Consider the following 14585-nt stretch of genomic DNA (forward strand, 5'->3'; position numbering starts at 1 on the left):
CTTTTTCTTTCTATCCCAAAAAAATGTAAAAAAAAAAAACACAAAACAACCCAACAACCAACAAAGGGGAAAAAGCACCTGGTGTTTCTTTTGTTAAAAAAGAAAAGAAAAAGATTATATATATATGTATATTTTTATATATATATATATATAAAGGGAGACTGTATATGGCAGTTCAGATGTGGTGGGCCCTCTCTGAGAGCTGGCATTATGCTGTGTCCATCCTTGAACTAATCTACTGAAGCGAAGGGAATGTTTTTATGCAGATTGGGGTTCTGACTGTGCCGGTTTCGGCTACGGACAGAGGAGAACATCATGTTGCACCCAGGGACTTTGCATTTGTGCATTTCTCGCAAGTGCACTGTTTTATAGTGCACTCTGAGGGTCCCCTTGTTGCTGTACATTTTGTGGCAAATGTTACACATTATCCCACCGTTGCTCACCGAAACACTGTTGAACATGAGGGATCCTGGGACATCAGTGCCCATACCTACAGCTAAGGCAGGGGCATCTGCTTTGTGGGCAGATTCCCCACTGTCACTTGCCCCATCGATGTCGTCCAGGAGAATGCCCTCATCACTTCCTGCATCTGATTCTCTTGAGGAATGAATACTGCTGCTGGACTGGATGCTGGAGGTGGTGCTCAGGTCTAGGACCATATAGTCTTCTGATATGCCCCTGCCGTACCCATTCATATGGGAATCCTCAGTACCAGCAGGTGAGGAGGTGTCTTCCCTTATGTCAAGCCCCATCTGATGCTGAGCGCCATATATCTTCACCAAAAATTCATCACGGAGGTCCTTACTAAGAGAAGGCTGTGAGGTGTCCAGGCCCATGTCATCCAGTTCTTTGGTCAACAGTTTACGGTGCAGGTTTATGTTAGCACTGTGTCTGAGAAAGGAAGAAGGAAGGGAGAAAATGAAAAATGTATGTTATTTTTGATTAAACGTACAGTCATCAAGCACCAAATCCAAATTCTGATTTATCAATAATCTATCATAAAAATTCCCCAATCCATGTTTCTTGGAAAATTCAATCTTGTTATAAATGAACAAATTTCAACACAAAACCAATCCAAAACAAGCAAATTACCCCCACACCCTCATATTATTTTTCTTTTCAGCTACTGCTCCTCAACATTAGTCCCCAGCAGCAGCTACAACCCTTTTATTTGATATTTACAAAATAATAAATTGCACTGGCAGCAAATGCAAAATGCTCTTCTTGGTTTCTGAATCCCTGCTGGCCTTCCTAAAAGCCTTGCTTCAAGAGAAAATATTATTAATATATGCAGTATCTGTGTGTGTTCGTATCTATGTCTGTCTCTATATCCATATCCTTATATATTTGTACATACATATAAATATATCTTTTGTTTATATATATATATGTAGGTACTCACATAACTGTGTAAGTGAAATATATGAGGAGAAAAAAAATAAAGGTAACTGAATGATACATAGTCAGAGGTCCTGATTCTGATAATTTAATTCTGGTATAAAGGGATTCAGAATTGGGCCAAACCAAGATGTAAAGACTTGAAGGGTTTAGAAGAACAAGTCTCTGTAATCTACATGTAAGTTTCCTAAAATCTTAGCCAAAGTCATTGGTTCCACCCTTCTGGGAGGACACTGACACTCCTCTCTGTGCTTTTCCCAGTTGTGTGTCCAATGCAGCGCTCAGTGATCCAAGCAGTGTAATTTCCAGCAAAAAGACCCTACTAATGGCAATGAGAATTTTGCCCCAAATCAATTAAAACTCTTGAGCATGGCCTTTGGTTTAAGTATATGCTGAAGTCAGTGTGGGTGCTCAAGAGACACTGGAAAAGCTGTCACTGACGTCAGTGGTTTGGACCAGATTCCAGGAGCTGCAAGTTAAAATATATATTACAGAATCTAGGCCCTTGCTCTCAAGAAATAAAGTTCTACGCTTGCAAACAAAATGTAAGCCTTTGGGTTAGTAACTGTGTAAAGCCACCTATTATTTTAAATGTTGCATTCTACTCTCCACTTTTGACATTGGCTTTATTTACCCACTGCAGTAGAACCTCACTGATTTGCAGTAGTGTCAGGAAATCCTCTTTGAAAAACAGCATTTTCTGAATTAGCAATGCAACCAACAAACAGCATGACAGACATCAAAGACCTCTGACCACAGAACATGCTTGTTTTGTCAAAGTGCTTAATAATAAGAAATCAGTATAAAGTTTTCAGTATTAGAAAACTTTAGGGTTCACTATTCAGAATGTGCACCATTGCTGAGGAAACAACAAATATTTATTCAGTTTCTTTGGAGGGTGACTGGATTTTCAAGTCAGTAAAAAAACAATTAGCGAAGTTCTACTGCGTAACATTCTTTGCAAGCTAAGGACCCAAACCCGCAATTTACAACATGCAGACTCACCAGTCTGTCTGCCCATTATAAATTGCAGATCAGAGCCCAAATGTAGGAGGGAAAAGAAGGGGGGTAAGGGGGGTGTAAGGGGAAGGAAAAGAGAGAGAGAGAGAGAGAGAGAAATAGAGAGTTTTAACATAGGAATACTTTAATTTGCAAAAAAGCACTAAGTATAAAATTGGCAAGGGAAGGCACAACAAGGATCAAATATTTTACAGACATTCAGAACCTACAGTAAAAACAAACAAAACCCAACCAACCAAAAAGAAAAACCCCAAACCCCCCCTCCCCCAAAAAAAGGAACGTGAGGGGAAAGGGGAACAATAGCTATCAGCAAAATTTCCTTGAAGCTTTTGTTTTAAGAAACCCTTTGAAACATATCTCTCAACTAACTGAAGTCTCAAACAGGGTATAGCAGTACAATGCAGATGAGTAAGGAAAATGCAAATATAGGAAGATTAAACTGATGTGGAGTTAATTTCTGTAATTTTCTATCACTTTCTTTGTGATCCATCTGCCTTTTGCACATAACTTTTGGGAATAAATACAGAACACAGCAATAGAAGCGATCTGTCCCACTCACCTGCAAATGCAGGTAACTGTTCTCTGACATAAAACTGATACTGAACTGCAGTCTAATTGAATCTTGTCTGCTTGGGATGCAATTATTCCAGTAAGGGAGGGTCTAGAATGGAAAATTTCTCTCCTGATGAGAAACAGTTGAGAGGTATGGTCAAGGGTGGAAAAAGTGGAGAGTATTCCTTGTTTTTCCCACATGGGAAATACTTCTTTCACACAAGCAAGTATAGCACCATTGCCTTTTTAGGGAGCAGAAGTGTAATTATGCATATCCCCACACTGCACTTAGGAAGGCTGAGCTTACCTTGTGATAAGATCAGCTTTCTAATCTTTTGCTAAATTGAGATCACAAAAGAGAGAGAAAAGAGGAGAAAAGAAAGAAAAGGGGGGGGGGGGGGGGGAGGAGAGAGAGAGAACAAATTCACATTCCAGTCCACACATATGTAGTTTTTAAAAAAAAAAGAAAAAAGAAAAAGAAAAAAATATCTGAAACCAATAAAATACAGACTTTTTAAAAGTCTTGACTGTGAAACTGTATTTTTGTCAGTTGTCACTTATACTGTTGTCCTGATGGAAACTGACTCAAACACACAATATGAAAAACATAAGGCAAATTAATCAAAACAAATTCACAGCATCCCCATTATCATCCACAAATGAGTTTTGAGCAGATACATGCAGTGCAGACATACATGAATGATAAACAGTAGTCCTGGCAGTCCCCTGCCTTGCTGGTGTCAGATGGCATACAATTCCATGTAAAGTTGCTAAGTGCAGTACAGGAAATGCTTACTGTGAAGGCCTGTCCACACTGACCAGCATTATTACATGACCATAAAAGCACATTTGTGCTTATCATCATAATGCCAACTGCAAACTACTCATAAAGTGCTCAAGTGTTTATTTCTTCTGATTTCTCTCCCTCACTCCCCTGGTACAGGAATTTGCTGCAGTGTAGAAACTAGTCAGGATAACTGTAACTATTTCCATGCATCTGTGTTCCTATTTCCTTGGTTTGCTGCTGTGAAAAACAGCAGCCAGGCATGCAATGAAAATAACTCCAGCATTCACTGAATGAAGAGATAAGAATAAATTACTACATTAAAGAGGGCCACTGAGCCCCAGATGGACAGAGGCCATTCTGAGAAAGACCAGTGTAAGGATGCAAACCCTGCTGATGCTCTGATAAGAAGAGATGCTTCTCTTATTCAATTCTCACTTACAGCAGTGGCAATCAGTAATCTAGTTAAAGTATGTACCAGCCCATAATATCTGTCAGGCAAACGATGTGCAGAAATGTGCGGACCAGTTCTGGCACTCTGCTCAGTAGTGTCCCTTTTCCGCTGTCAGCAGTACTGTTGGATTCTCCTAATATAATTACATTGACTTTTATTCAATTAAGTGCCATTCCTAGCCTTAAAAAGAAGCTACTTTGTCAATTGATTCAGGTGTAATGCAATAATAAAGATGAACTCATGGCAGTGCATTAGCTCTGCTGTTCATAACTTCTGAACATGGGTTCATTCATAGCAGTCGATTTCCATTATGCAACCACAGTTCAAAAGAATTGATTCTTTTACATTCATTTCTTAATCTATTTCACTTGTGTTTAATACTCTCCCTAAATATCATATGCAAAACCATCCTGGTAGGGATGGGACGAACAAATTGTTAGAAAATGTTCATTTATTTCAACATCAAGTTTTGAAATCTTATAACAAAACCAGAGTCACAGAGGCTAAAACCTCAGAATTAAAAATACTGTGCGCTGAAGATACGAGCAACTCACATGTCCAGTAGCTGAATGATTGTTGGGATAGGAAGGAAGGAAAAGTATATTTTCATAGATGCACCAGTCTAGACTGCTCAGAGACAGACCCTATGCCCCTTTTCCATCTGCTACACAACTAAATGTAGCATTGCACCATGAGACACAGACTGAGTATACTATGCAAGGTGCTGCTTCTACGGTGCCCCGCATAAAGATGGTATCTTTCAGGATTCAGAGCATCATTCCCAAGGTTTCTTTGTGAAAAGCTATGTGTAGGAGGAACATGCCCATGTATGTAAAGACAGCTACAAAAAACGGATCCATGATCAAAAAAAATGGAACTAAGGAATAAGAGCATGGATAAAAGCAGACTAGAAAGAGGAGTAGTACACACACAGAAGTTTATAAAGAGACACTTTCTGGGAAAAGGCAAGCACTGGCAATTGCCAGATAGAATAGGGTTTAGCTTAGGGGCAGAAATGAAGCATGATTTGCTCTGAAGCTATGAAGGCCATTATTCAGCTGTAAAGGCAGAAGAGTGTGGCCAACATGTAGTCTGACCAAGTAGCTGCAAACAGCAGCAAGAAAGACATGAGAAGAAAAATCTAGCATCACAAATATTGGCCAAGCCCAAATTATCTTTTCTCTTGATAAATGTGACTATTTTTTGCTCCTCTCATCCAGTGCTGATTTTCCTTGCTTTTTTTTTTTTTTAAGAAAAGTACTTATTCAACCATGTTAAATTGTTCCAGTAGTTTCCAGATCCCCTTCTCCAAACCAAATTGAAATATTCTATCCTAATCCAACTACTTCTCCCCTACTTTTTCACTCTCAAATCCTAACAAAGTCCTCTACTAGCTCTCAGCTAATGCTAGCCACCTTGTCATATGCTCATCTGCTCCTCTCCATGGTACCTATAGGTTCCTGCTATACCTGTTCTGTTCCCCGATGTGATTTACAATGCCTACCATTTCCTTCTCTGAATACTGCTCCCAGGTACGTTACCAATTTTCCATGATTAAGCTGAGGCACAGCTTGGACACAGTGATTTGTGCCAGTGCACAAGAACAGGTGGAAAATCCTGCAGCAAGGTACGCCAAAACCAGCTGAGCTTCAGCTTGCTGTGGCTCCATTATTCCTTATACCTGAGGCAGCTAATTTAAGACCATATCTGGTGTCCTTTACACTGCACTTGCTGCTGTATCTGCAGGGAAAGAACCTTGAAGAACCTCAATGGATTGCAGAGGTAGATATATGTATAGAAAACATAAAATATTTGACCTAAAAAGATCCTTATTGATCCATCCATATGATGATACATGTGAAATCTGTGGTTTGGGCTAAGTGGTAAGGTTATCTCACCTCCTAATTCACCACTGCCCTTTCAGAAAAGAGTTTTAGTGGCAGCACAATGCAGAGAGCTACAGTGACTACAGCAGATCTCTGACTGTGGGTATGATCCCACTGGTGGCAGGCAACAGTTGCCTTCTTTTGTGAAGTTCATGGAAGTATTCTTCCATAATTAGAATTCATTGTCGGTTCCACCCCACCTACTACTAGCAAGCTCCTGTAGTGAGAGATGCACTATGCATCAACAGAAGACCTAGGAAATATGGTCAATTAAACGTACATGCCATTTACACAGCTCATAAATCCAGATTGGGCAGTTTCTTTCTACACTGGCAATGAATCTGATTTTGTTAATTTACTATCCATTTGTCGCAAAGAAAAATGAAATGGCTGCTTTATTTTAATTTATTTTTATTTAGTCAGTCTTCTTATTTCTTTCTGAAATGAGTGAGGAGAAATGTATCAGAGAGTAGAATTTGTCCTGGCAAAGGAACTGGCGTGAATTCTATGCATGACTCAGGCCAACTTCGGATGCACCTGTGCCTGTATGCCTATCTTCACAAGGGCAAGCCTCTTCTCTGATGTGCACAGCAGAGTTGGGGAATTCAGACGATAAAGAGTACCCTGTTTATTTAAATTCAAGTATTATATGGAGCACAAATCTAACTGCATGAAAAATTGGGTGGAATGTGTTGTTCACAGTTTGGGACAGGGCAGGCTGTTGAAAATGGAAACATTAAGCACTATTTGCTCAACTTTTTTAGAAAGAGAAAAATATTATTACACTTAAATATTAAGGGGATAACAGAAAAAGAGAGGAGAATGAAGCAGCAGCATAACTGTTAGGGCAGTCGGTTAGGGACTCAGGAAACCCATTTTCCAGTCCCTGATGAAGTCAGATAGAAAGGCCAAGCCAACCAATGTCCCAGTTAAATGTCCTAGCTATTGGCCTCTTGCTCCTTGTTGGCTGGCTGTAAGTGACAAAGTTCCCTGATGAAAATCTCACTCAAATGTCAAAGCACATTGTATTGTTCATTAAAATTCCGAAGTGAATAATTTCCCACATTTCTAGTTCTATCCCACCACACCTTTTCTTCCTATGTTTCCAAATAAATCAGCATCCCAATCTGTTTTACTTAAATGTTCTGAAAATGCATTTTCTGGCAAATACACTATTTGTTAAAGTAATACCACCCAATCCTATCGTTCTAACACTGCAAAGAAATCACAGACAGGAGGTCACAGCAGGGGGCCATCAGTCTTTGGCAGCTCTTCTTTAAGATACAGTAAGTGATCCCAGCATTAAGTAATACATTAAAATTATATTTGGAGACTTAATGCATTAAAAATCAACATTAAATTATTTTATGTTAAATTCTTTCAGGTAATAGTAGATTTGTTTGGGTTTGTTTTAGTGTTTGTTTTGGGTTTTTTTCAGAAGACAGAAGCTCCATTGGTTTACAAAACATGAAACCACACAATCTTCAGCAGTTTGAAGAATGTTCTACTACAAAATCAAAAGCAGGATACATTCGTCTGATGGTTTATGTAAAGATTGGTAAACCTCTTCTTAAAGTTGGATCCTGAAGTAACTGCTCAGATTGTACAGGCTCCATGTACAAGGTATCATTCTGCTATATTCAGTCTAAAACTAAGCACTGTCATCTGGTTTAAAATATCACAAACAAGGAAACTTTAGTTATTCCTCCCATGAGACTTTTTCCACCCCTATCTTCAGCTTAGTATTCAGCCTACATTATTACTATAATTAAATGTTAAAGCAAAGTTCTTTTTGTTTCTTTTCACCTCAAAGGGTGTCAATTAAGATTTATGGGTTTGTTTAAAAATTTCAGCAAAGTATTGTGGTCTTACCTCAATTTCATGTTCCTTTCCTGCTTATTTAAGCCTGATGCTCAGAGAAAGGCTCAGAATATGTGAACATAACAGAAAGTAAACCCAGAATTTTATGCTTTTCAGTATCTGTGCAGACTGAAAGTGCTGGGTTTCATGCAGCTAAAATCAAAGAACCAGAAAGTAAGACTCTGGCTAAATATAACAGTGTGCATATTTATGAGAAAAGATGTGGCCCTAATTCTGATATTTCTTTGAGAAGGAAGCAGCAATAATTTCCCACATTTACTTAAGAGAATCAACAATAAAACAGTTCCTAATTAGTAACGGAAACTGTTAAAGAAATTATTTTCTCAGTTAATTTTGTTCTAATTTTGCCACTCTATCAGCAGGTTTTGACACAGTTTTGTTTGCTTATTTGTTTGGTTTTAGTTAAAAAAAAAATCCATAAATCTAAGCAAAGATAATAAAGGTTTGAAATCCTCATCTGACCAAAACTATAAAATTCCCATTTATCTGAACAGAGCCAAGGTTTCAGCCTGTGAAGTAGCACTTTCATATATTTGATCACGTTTAGTTTGCCTCGAAATGTAAGGAGAAAAGTAGAGATAGGGGTTACATGTTAGAACAATAAATGAAGACAAAATACTATACTACCCAATGAAACCACGGCATTTCTACATGAACAGTTTGGGTAATAACATCAGTTCTTGAGGCTTTAAATTGCATAGAATCTGAAAAATATTAACCTTTCATAGGAAGAAAATCCAAAAGGTAAAATACAGTTCAGCACCTATTAAAAAAGTGAAAAAAAACAGTGCTTATTAAATACAGGAAATAAAGGACAAGCAAGTTCTTGCAAATTAAAGATGTGGAGCCCAGTCATTTCAATCCCTTTCAATATGAAACAAATCACTCACACTGGTCACGAAGACAGCTCCCTCTACACTCAAATTATTCACTTGAAGATAAGCTCCCATCAAACTCTTCAGGGGTTTAACTAATTTACTGCACAGATACGGCACGTCTGTTGTAATAACAGGTAGGATGTATTGGGGTCGACCATTTATCAGAATTAGACTTCTTTTTTCAATTCGCAGTGAATTATGCTGCCTACACGGCTCCTCTTTCTCAAAGCTTCCCATCCCCTTACGGCCCCTAATGTGGCAGGCAAACAAAATTGACAGTCTCATCTTGTCAACAAGGGGTGATTCTCCTGAGAAGCCATTTAACTTTGCAGAGGAAGCAATGTATTAATGTGCCTGTCCCAGGAATGTTAATCATCTTCAAGCTCCCTCTAACTTTGACATGAACGAAATCACCAAATTTGTTTACTAAATGAATCGTAATATGCTAATAAGAGAGCATGACATATATGGTAAAGCCAAACAGATGGTTTGTTTACTCCACTTTGCAACTTTATAAATGTTGTAACTCTGAAGATGTTAGTGAGAATTATTGGTTTGTTGGCAGTGGCAAACATGCCTTTTGCATACTTAATCCACAGTTACAGTCTGAAAACAATTTGTCATCACTGTGGAACGCATAAAAAATGTCAATGGGGAGCTGGCATTTGAGGAGGCAGGATAGCCGACTGTGCGCAAATATTCAGGTTAAATGTGGAACTGATATCTGATGGCAATGTTTGCTACCAAACAATTTTAAATGTAAAATCTGACAGGTTCAGGATTCTTGAAAGGCCCAATAATTCAGTACATACCTGTTGAGGTGTTTAGTGAGACGGTCCTTACGGTGTGAACAGAATTACACTTTCACAACAGCTGTGTGTGCTCAGAAGCATCAAGGTCATGTCGCTCTCTTAATATATTACTATTGTTGTCCATTAAAGATCAAAAGATATTACAAACAAAAAGCACAACCACTGGCGTACTTGCCAAGTTACTCAGAAACGATCAAAATTGTGTTGCAACACTTCAACCTCTCACTTTACTAGCTGCCTGGAAGCAAAACAGACTCATTACAAAATAGCCAGCACTCTTGTCTAACATCCGAACTGGTTGAGAAAGTTTAGAATAAAAAGATTTATCTGACAGAATATTTCCTAAGTGAACTAATTCAGTGTAGCAATGTTACATGCATGAGAAGGTCATCTGATGTACCACAAAATTCTTCAATGGAAATTACAGGTACTCAGCACCATTAACAATCAGTCCAACTGCCATAACCTACACATCTACACATACTCTATGGAAAAGTTTATCCCTGTGCACTGCATAGCAGACAAGTGTTAGGCTCTCATCTCCTGTGTGTAGAAGTATTTTGCTCTTTCTTCACACAAGGTGTATTTCCTCTTAAGAAGTACTGAGGCAACTTCCACACAGAATCTGTGCCGAACTGCACGAATTAACATTTCTTTTCAACCCTAAATAATCTAAATATTACACGTTGTAAAAAAATCAGACGTTTTCACCCTTTATTTTATTTCACTGTTACAACAGCCATGTAAAATGTGATAATTTTGCAAGATTTTATGCAAACAGGCCCTTCAGTTCAGCATCTCACTCATGAATTTTACTAAGTTTCAAGTTTCAGTAAATGCAAAAAAGATAAAACTCAGCCAGAACACATAGCTTCCCCTAATTCTGTTTTGAAACCAATTCTTTTCTCCTAGATATTAATAACAGCAGTACATTATTTGCTTGGAAGGTTCATAGACTATTTACCAATTGCATTACAAGTTCAAATTCATAATAAATCCTCAGATCCAAGGACAGTTTTGTATGATTTCGGGTTCCATGGCAAATAAATAAACCATTTCGTTTGGTCACAACACAAAGGTAATTCTCATTCCCACTGCTTTGTTTGTCTAAAAAGTCTGTGTTTATTTGTATAATACCAGAGGAACTACAAATGCAAATACAATGTGGCACTTCTACAGGGCTCCTCTATTAGTAATTTTACATTACTAAATAAGCACCCCTTTCAGGTCAACTGATAGCTGATTACCCTATAACCTCCCTTCACTGACGTCCCAACTCCTCAGTAATTTCAATCCTAAGAGATTCTTCCATACATACTATTGTCAGCAGTTATTAAATTCTCAACTTTTTACCCATCCACAAGAGACTGTGCAAAGCTATCTAAGGGAAGTATGAGTTCAGCTTGCTGTCCAAGGATTATTTTGGAAGAAACATTAGCGGCCGTCCCAGCCTGGCGCTTATATCTCATTTGAAACATCTACTCATTCCTGACCAACAAAGAAAATTTCAATAAAGTACTTTTACTGGTTTAACAGCAGTGAGCTCCGGGGATTGTCAAAGTGCTCAGTCTTTTCCGAGGAGAGAAGGAATCAGCAGCTCAAATATAATTAACCTTCCATTCTCAATGCAAACTGCCACACACAGGAGCTCTGCAGTCTATTAGTGAAGTTATAACGGCCAACAGGCAGAGGCAAAATTGGTCAAAAAGTTGGCTGCTGCTGTCATATTTTTAGAATTATGATTAATGACACTAATAATGTGGATGATTACTGATATGTGTATCTCCTGCAGTTTATCATATTGCACTGGCTGCCTACGTCCACAATAAACATGATGCTATCATTTACCTCTTTATTGAAGGCAATCCTTCTCTTGAAGGAGCACATTCTAATTACTTTGTAATGTTTTATGTCTTAAACATTTTGCAGCTCTGGACTTTGCCAACAGCTTCATGTCTACCATTGATTAATTACAGAATGTTTAATCAAAATTTAGAACCTAATGCAGTCATTTATGAGTGTGCTGCAAGTGCCAAGATAGTTAGGCTGCCATCCCAAGCTTGGAGAATGCTGGGTTCAAAATTAAATCCCATAAATGTGGAAGATGCCAAAGATTTTACCTTGAGTGATTTGAGTTTAAAATCTTACTTCAGTTGGATGACAGGCACCCACCCATAATGAGAGGTCTTTATTGTGCATGTATGTGTACTTGCATGTTCCTATTACATTTTTCCTCTATAAACGTCTTAATTTTTTCACGCCACTGTTGCTGCAGCTGCTTCTCACCTCCTTTACAAGCCTTCCCTGCTGCTACAGCTCTTGCAAACACCAGTCAAGACAGTGTAGTTTTGAAGTGGTTAAACAAGTGAAAAATAATTTGTAGGGACAAATACGTAAGTATTTTTTTTTTAATGTGGATTTTTATGGTACTGTCATACAACCATTCACCGTTGAAGTTAAGTGTTTTTTTAATACCATTACTGAACTGCTGAAATGGATGCTAATATAGCTTGGAGTGCTAATGTCAAATCTTGGTAATAAAAAAGACAGACTGCTGAATGAAATAATTTCAAGTAAAAAATAGAACAAAAGTGCTCTTCACTCTCGCTCTCCACTTTTATTGAATTGGGACTGACTGAGCCAATTGCTTTAGAAGTCTGTAAAACACAATTACTAGTGAGCTGACTGACCCAGCAGTGCCACTTCTGTGACGGAACAGACTAAAAAGACTGCAGAATTAGTGCTGCTCCCCTATCTGGCTATCAAACCTGAGAGACATCCAGCACAGGATCTGTTATCCTTTCTGCTAGGGCCTGCCTCCTCCCATCATGAAATCCTGCACAATGTATCATCTGTGTGCATCTTTTTTGTGAAACAAGGGCTCATTTACCTTTTCTGAGTGGGAATCCAAGTTCTCCTTCTATCCAGTGTAATTTTAAATTTTTATCTACCAACACAACTGTGTATAGGTTTTCTTTCAGTACATGCATCCACAGACACACACATATATACATGTTTAGGATATTTTTATTTATGTATTTTGTGCATTAAACACAAAACTACAATGTAAGATTTACGGACAACAAAATTAACTCTGTCCTGTTTGTATTTTCAGTTGTAAATGGCTGAAGTGTACTTGCTTTTTTATTTTGGCATAACAAAGAAAAGGAGAGAGAGAGAGGAAGAGGGAGAGAAAGAAAAAAATGTACTTAACTGGAAGCAGGCAACACTTTTCCCTAGTTAATAAAACAAGCAATAAAGTTTGTAAAGCACTAGAATCAAAATCAGTAACATTGGAAATAACAGCTTCTAAAACTTACAATTTACAGTTTATGTTTCACACTCATACAGTTTGACACAGACATACAGCTTAGGTTTGGGTTTTTTTTCCCTTTCTCTTCAAAAAAAAAAAAAAAAAAAAAAAAAAAGGCAAAACCAAAATGATAGTAAAAAATATCTTATTGCAATCCCATCCTTTCTTTCTCTCCTCCTTTTTCCCCCTTACAAAACTATGCACATTACATTTATTCACAATGCCAACAAAGTCCTGCAATTGTTCCTTTTTTATAACAGTGTACGTATTTGGCAAATCTAAAACTCTTTCATTTCTCTTCCAGGTCCATTTATACAAAGCTTGCAGGTGCCTTATGGCAAAAATCTTAAATTATTTCTTAGAGAGATCTTTTTAAGTAATGCTTTTTAGGTCAAGCTTAAATGCAAAATGAGCTCTTAATTAAAAGAAAAAAAAAACAACAAACAAAACAAAACCAAAAATGGAGAGAGACAAACTTGCTTAGCACAAGGCAAACTGCTCATTTAAAAGAAGTTGCTGGGAAGTAGAAAGCACTACTAAAAGCCTTGGATTTTCTTCAGAAGTGGTGGGCTTAAAACTTCTGTCAGGAAATATCCAGTGCTTGCCATTAACATTCAGCATCTGATGAGCCATAAGTGGTATTGGACCTGAGAGATTTCTGTGTTGCCTCAGGTCCTGACCTACCATATGAGGTACCTCTAATACCGCTGGGAACGTTTTATTTGTACCTGCTGGATGCAAATGAGTGGTTTCTATTGTAGTATCTACAGCATAATACCATGAAACATGAAACAGTGGTTTCAACTCTAGTACCTAAGGCATAATATCACAAATACTGATGGCACAGCTGGCCATCTTTTCTGAAGAGAAGCGCAGGTGGTGAGTACTGCAGGTCAGGATTAAGGAGTAGTGAAAAGCTGTGCACAGTGTCTTGCAGTGCACTTGCAGTGCCTATACAGTATATAGTCTGGTTATTTTTTTCCTTAACTGTTTCTAATCTCGCAATATACTCCTGCAATTATAGGCTCTACTTTACCAATTTGCTATTATGCCCTGTCACATTTGCTAACCACTAGCAACTTGTGTAACCATGAAAAGGTGTCCCATATTTAGAGAGATTGTGTTTTAAGTTTTCTTATCTCCAGGGCCCACAAATTGACAAATCTTTTTGAGTAAAATCTTTTTAATAAGACGTACTAAAGTGCAAAACACTCCCTTCTCATGCATCTGTTGCAAACCCACCTTCAGGCCAGTGCCTTAGACATCACTAGCTACAGCAAAATGATTCCTGCAATTCTTAACCAATCTACCTGTGCCTACTAGCCAAGAGCTATCTTGTCAAAAAACAGTGAACATGAACCCAAATGAGCTTTGTTTTAATACACTGATCACCTTCTTCATAATTCTACTTCAAATAATACCCCCTGACCACACAAACCCTAGGAATCACTGCATCTTTGGGATGAGGCCAACTGTGAACAATGTCCGCCTCTGTCTAGATATAGCACAGGACTAGCACACTATCCTTCAAAACACTGTTTTAGCTATTTGCAGTCATATACACCTGTTAATTTTTTTTCCTTTGTGGGTTATTGTTCTTCTAGGAC

General features: G+C 38.0%; 1 protein-coding gene across 1 annotated transcript in view; it reads right to left on the reverse strand.

The window, feature by feature from the left end:
• Positions 1-230: 230 nt before the first annotated feature.
• BNC2 (basonuclin zinc finger protein 2) overlaps positions 231-14585 on the reverse strand; it is a gene marked incomplete at both ends in the record, with an annotated part of 238912 nt that continues 224557 nt past the window's right edge. Inside the window, 1 exon segment of the mRNA XM_080637107.1 lies at positions 231-891. Within this exon segment, the coding sequence (XP_080493233.1) occupies positions 231-891 (661 nt within the window).

The sequence above is a fragment of the Psittacula echo genome (assembly GCF_963264785.1).
Source record: "Psittacula echo genome assembly, chromosome: Z".
Classification (NCBI taxonomy): Eukaryota; Metazoa; Chordata; class Aves; order Psittaciformes; family Psittacidae; genus Psittacula; species Psittacula echo.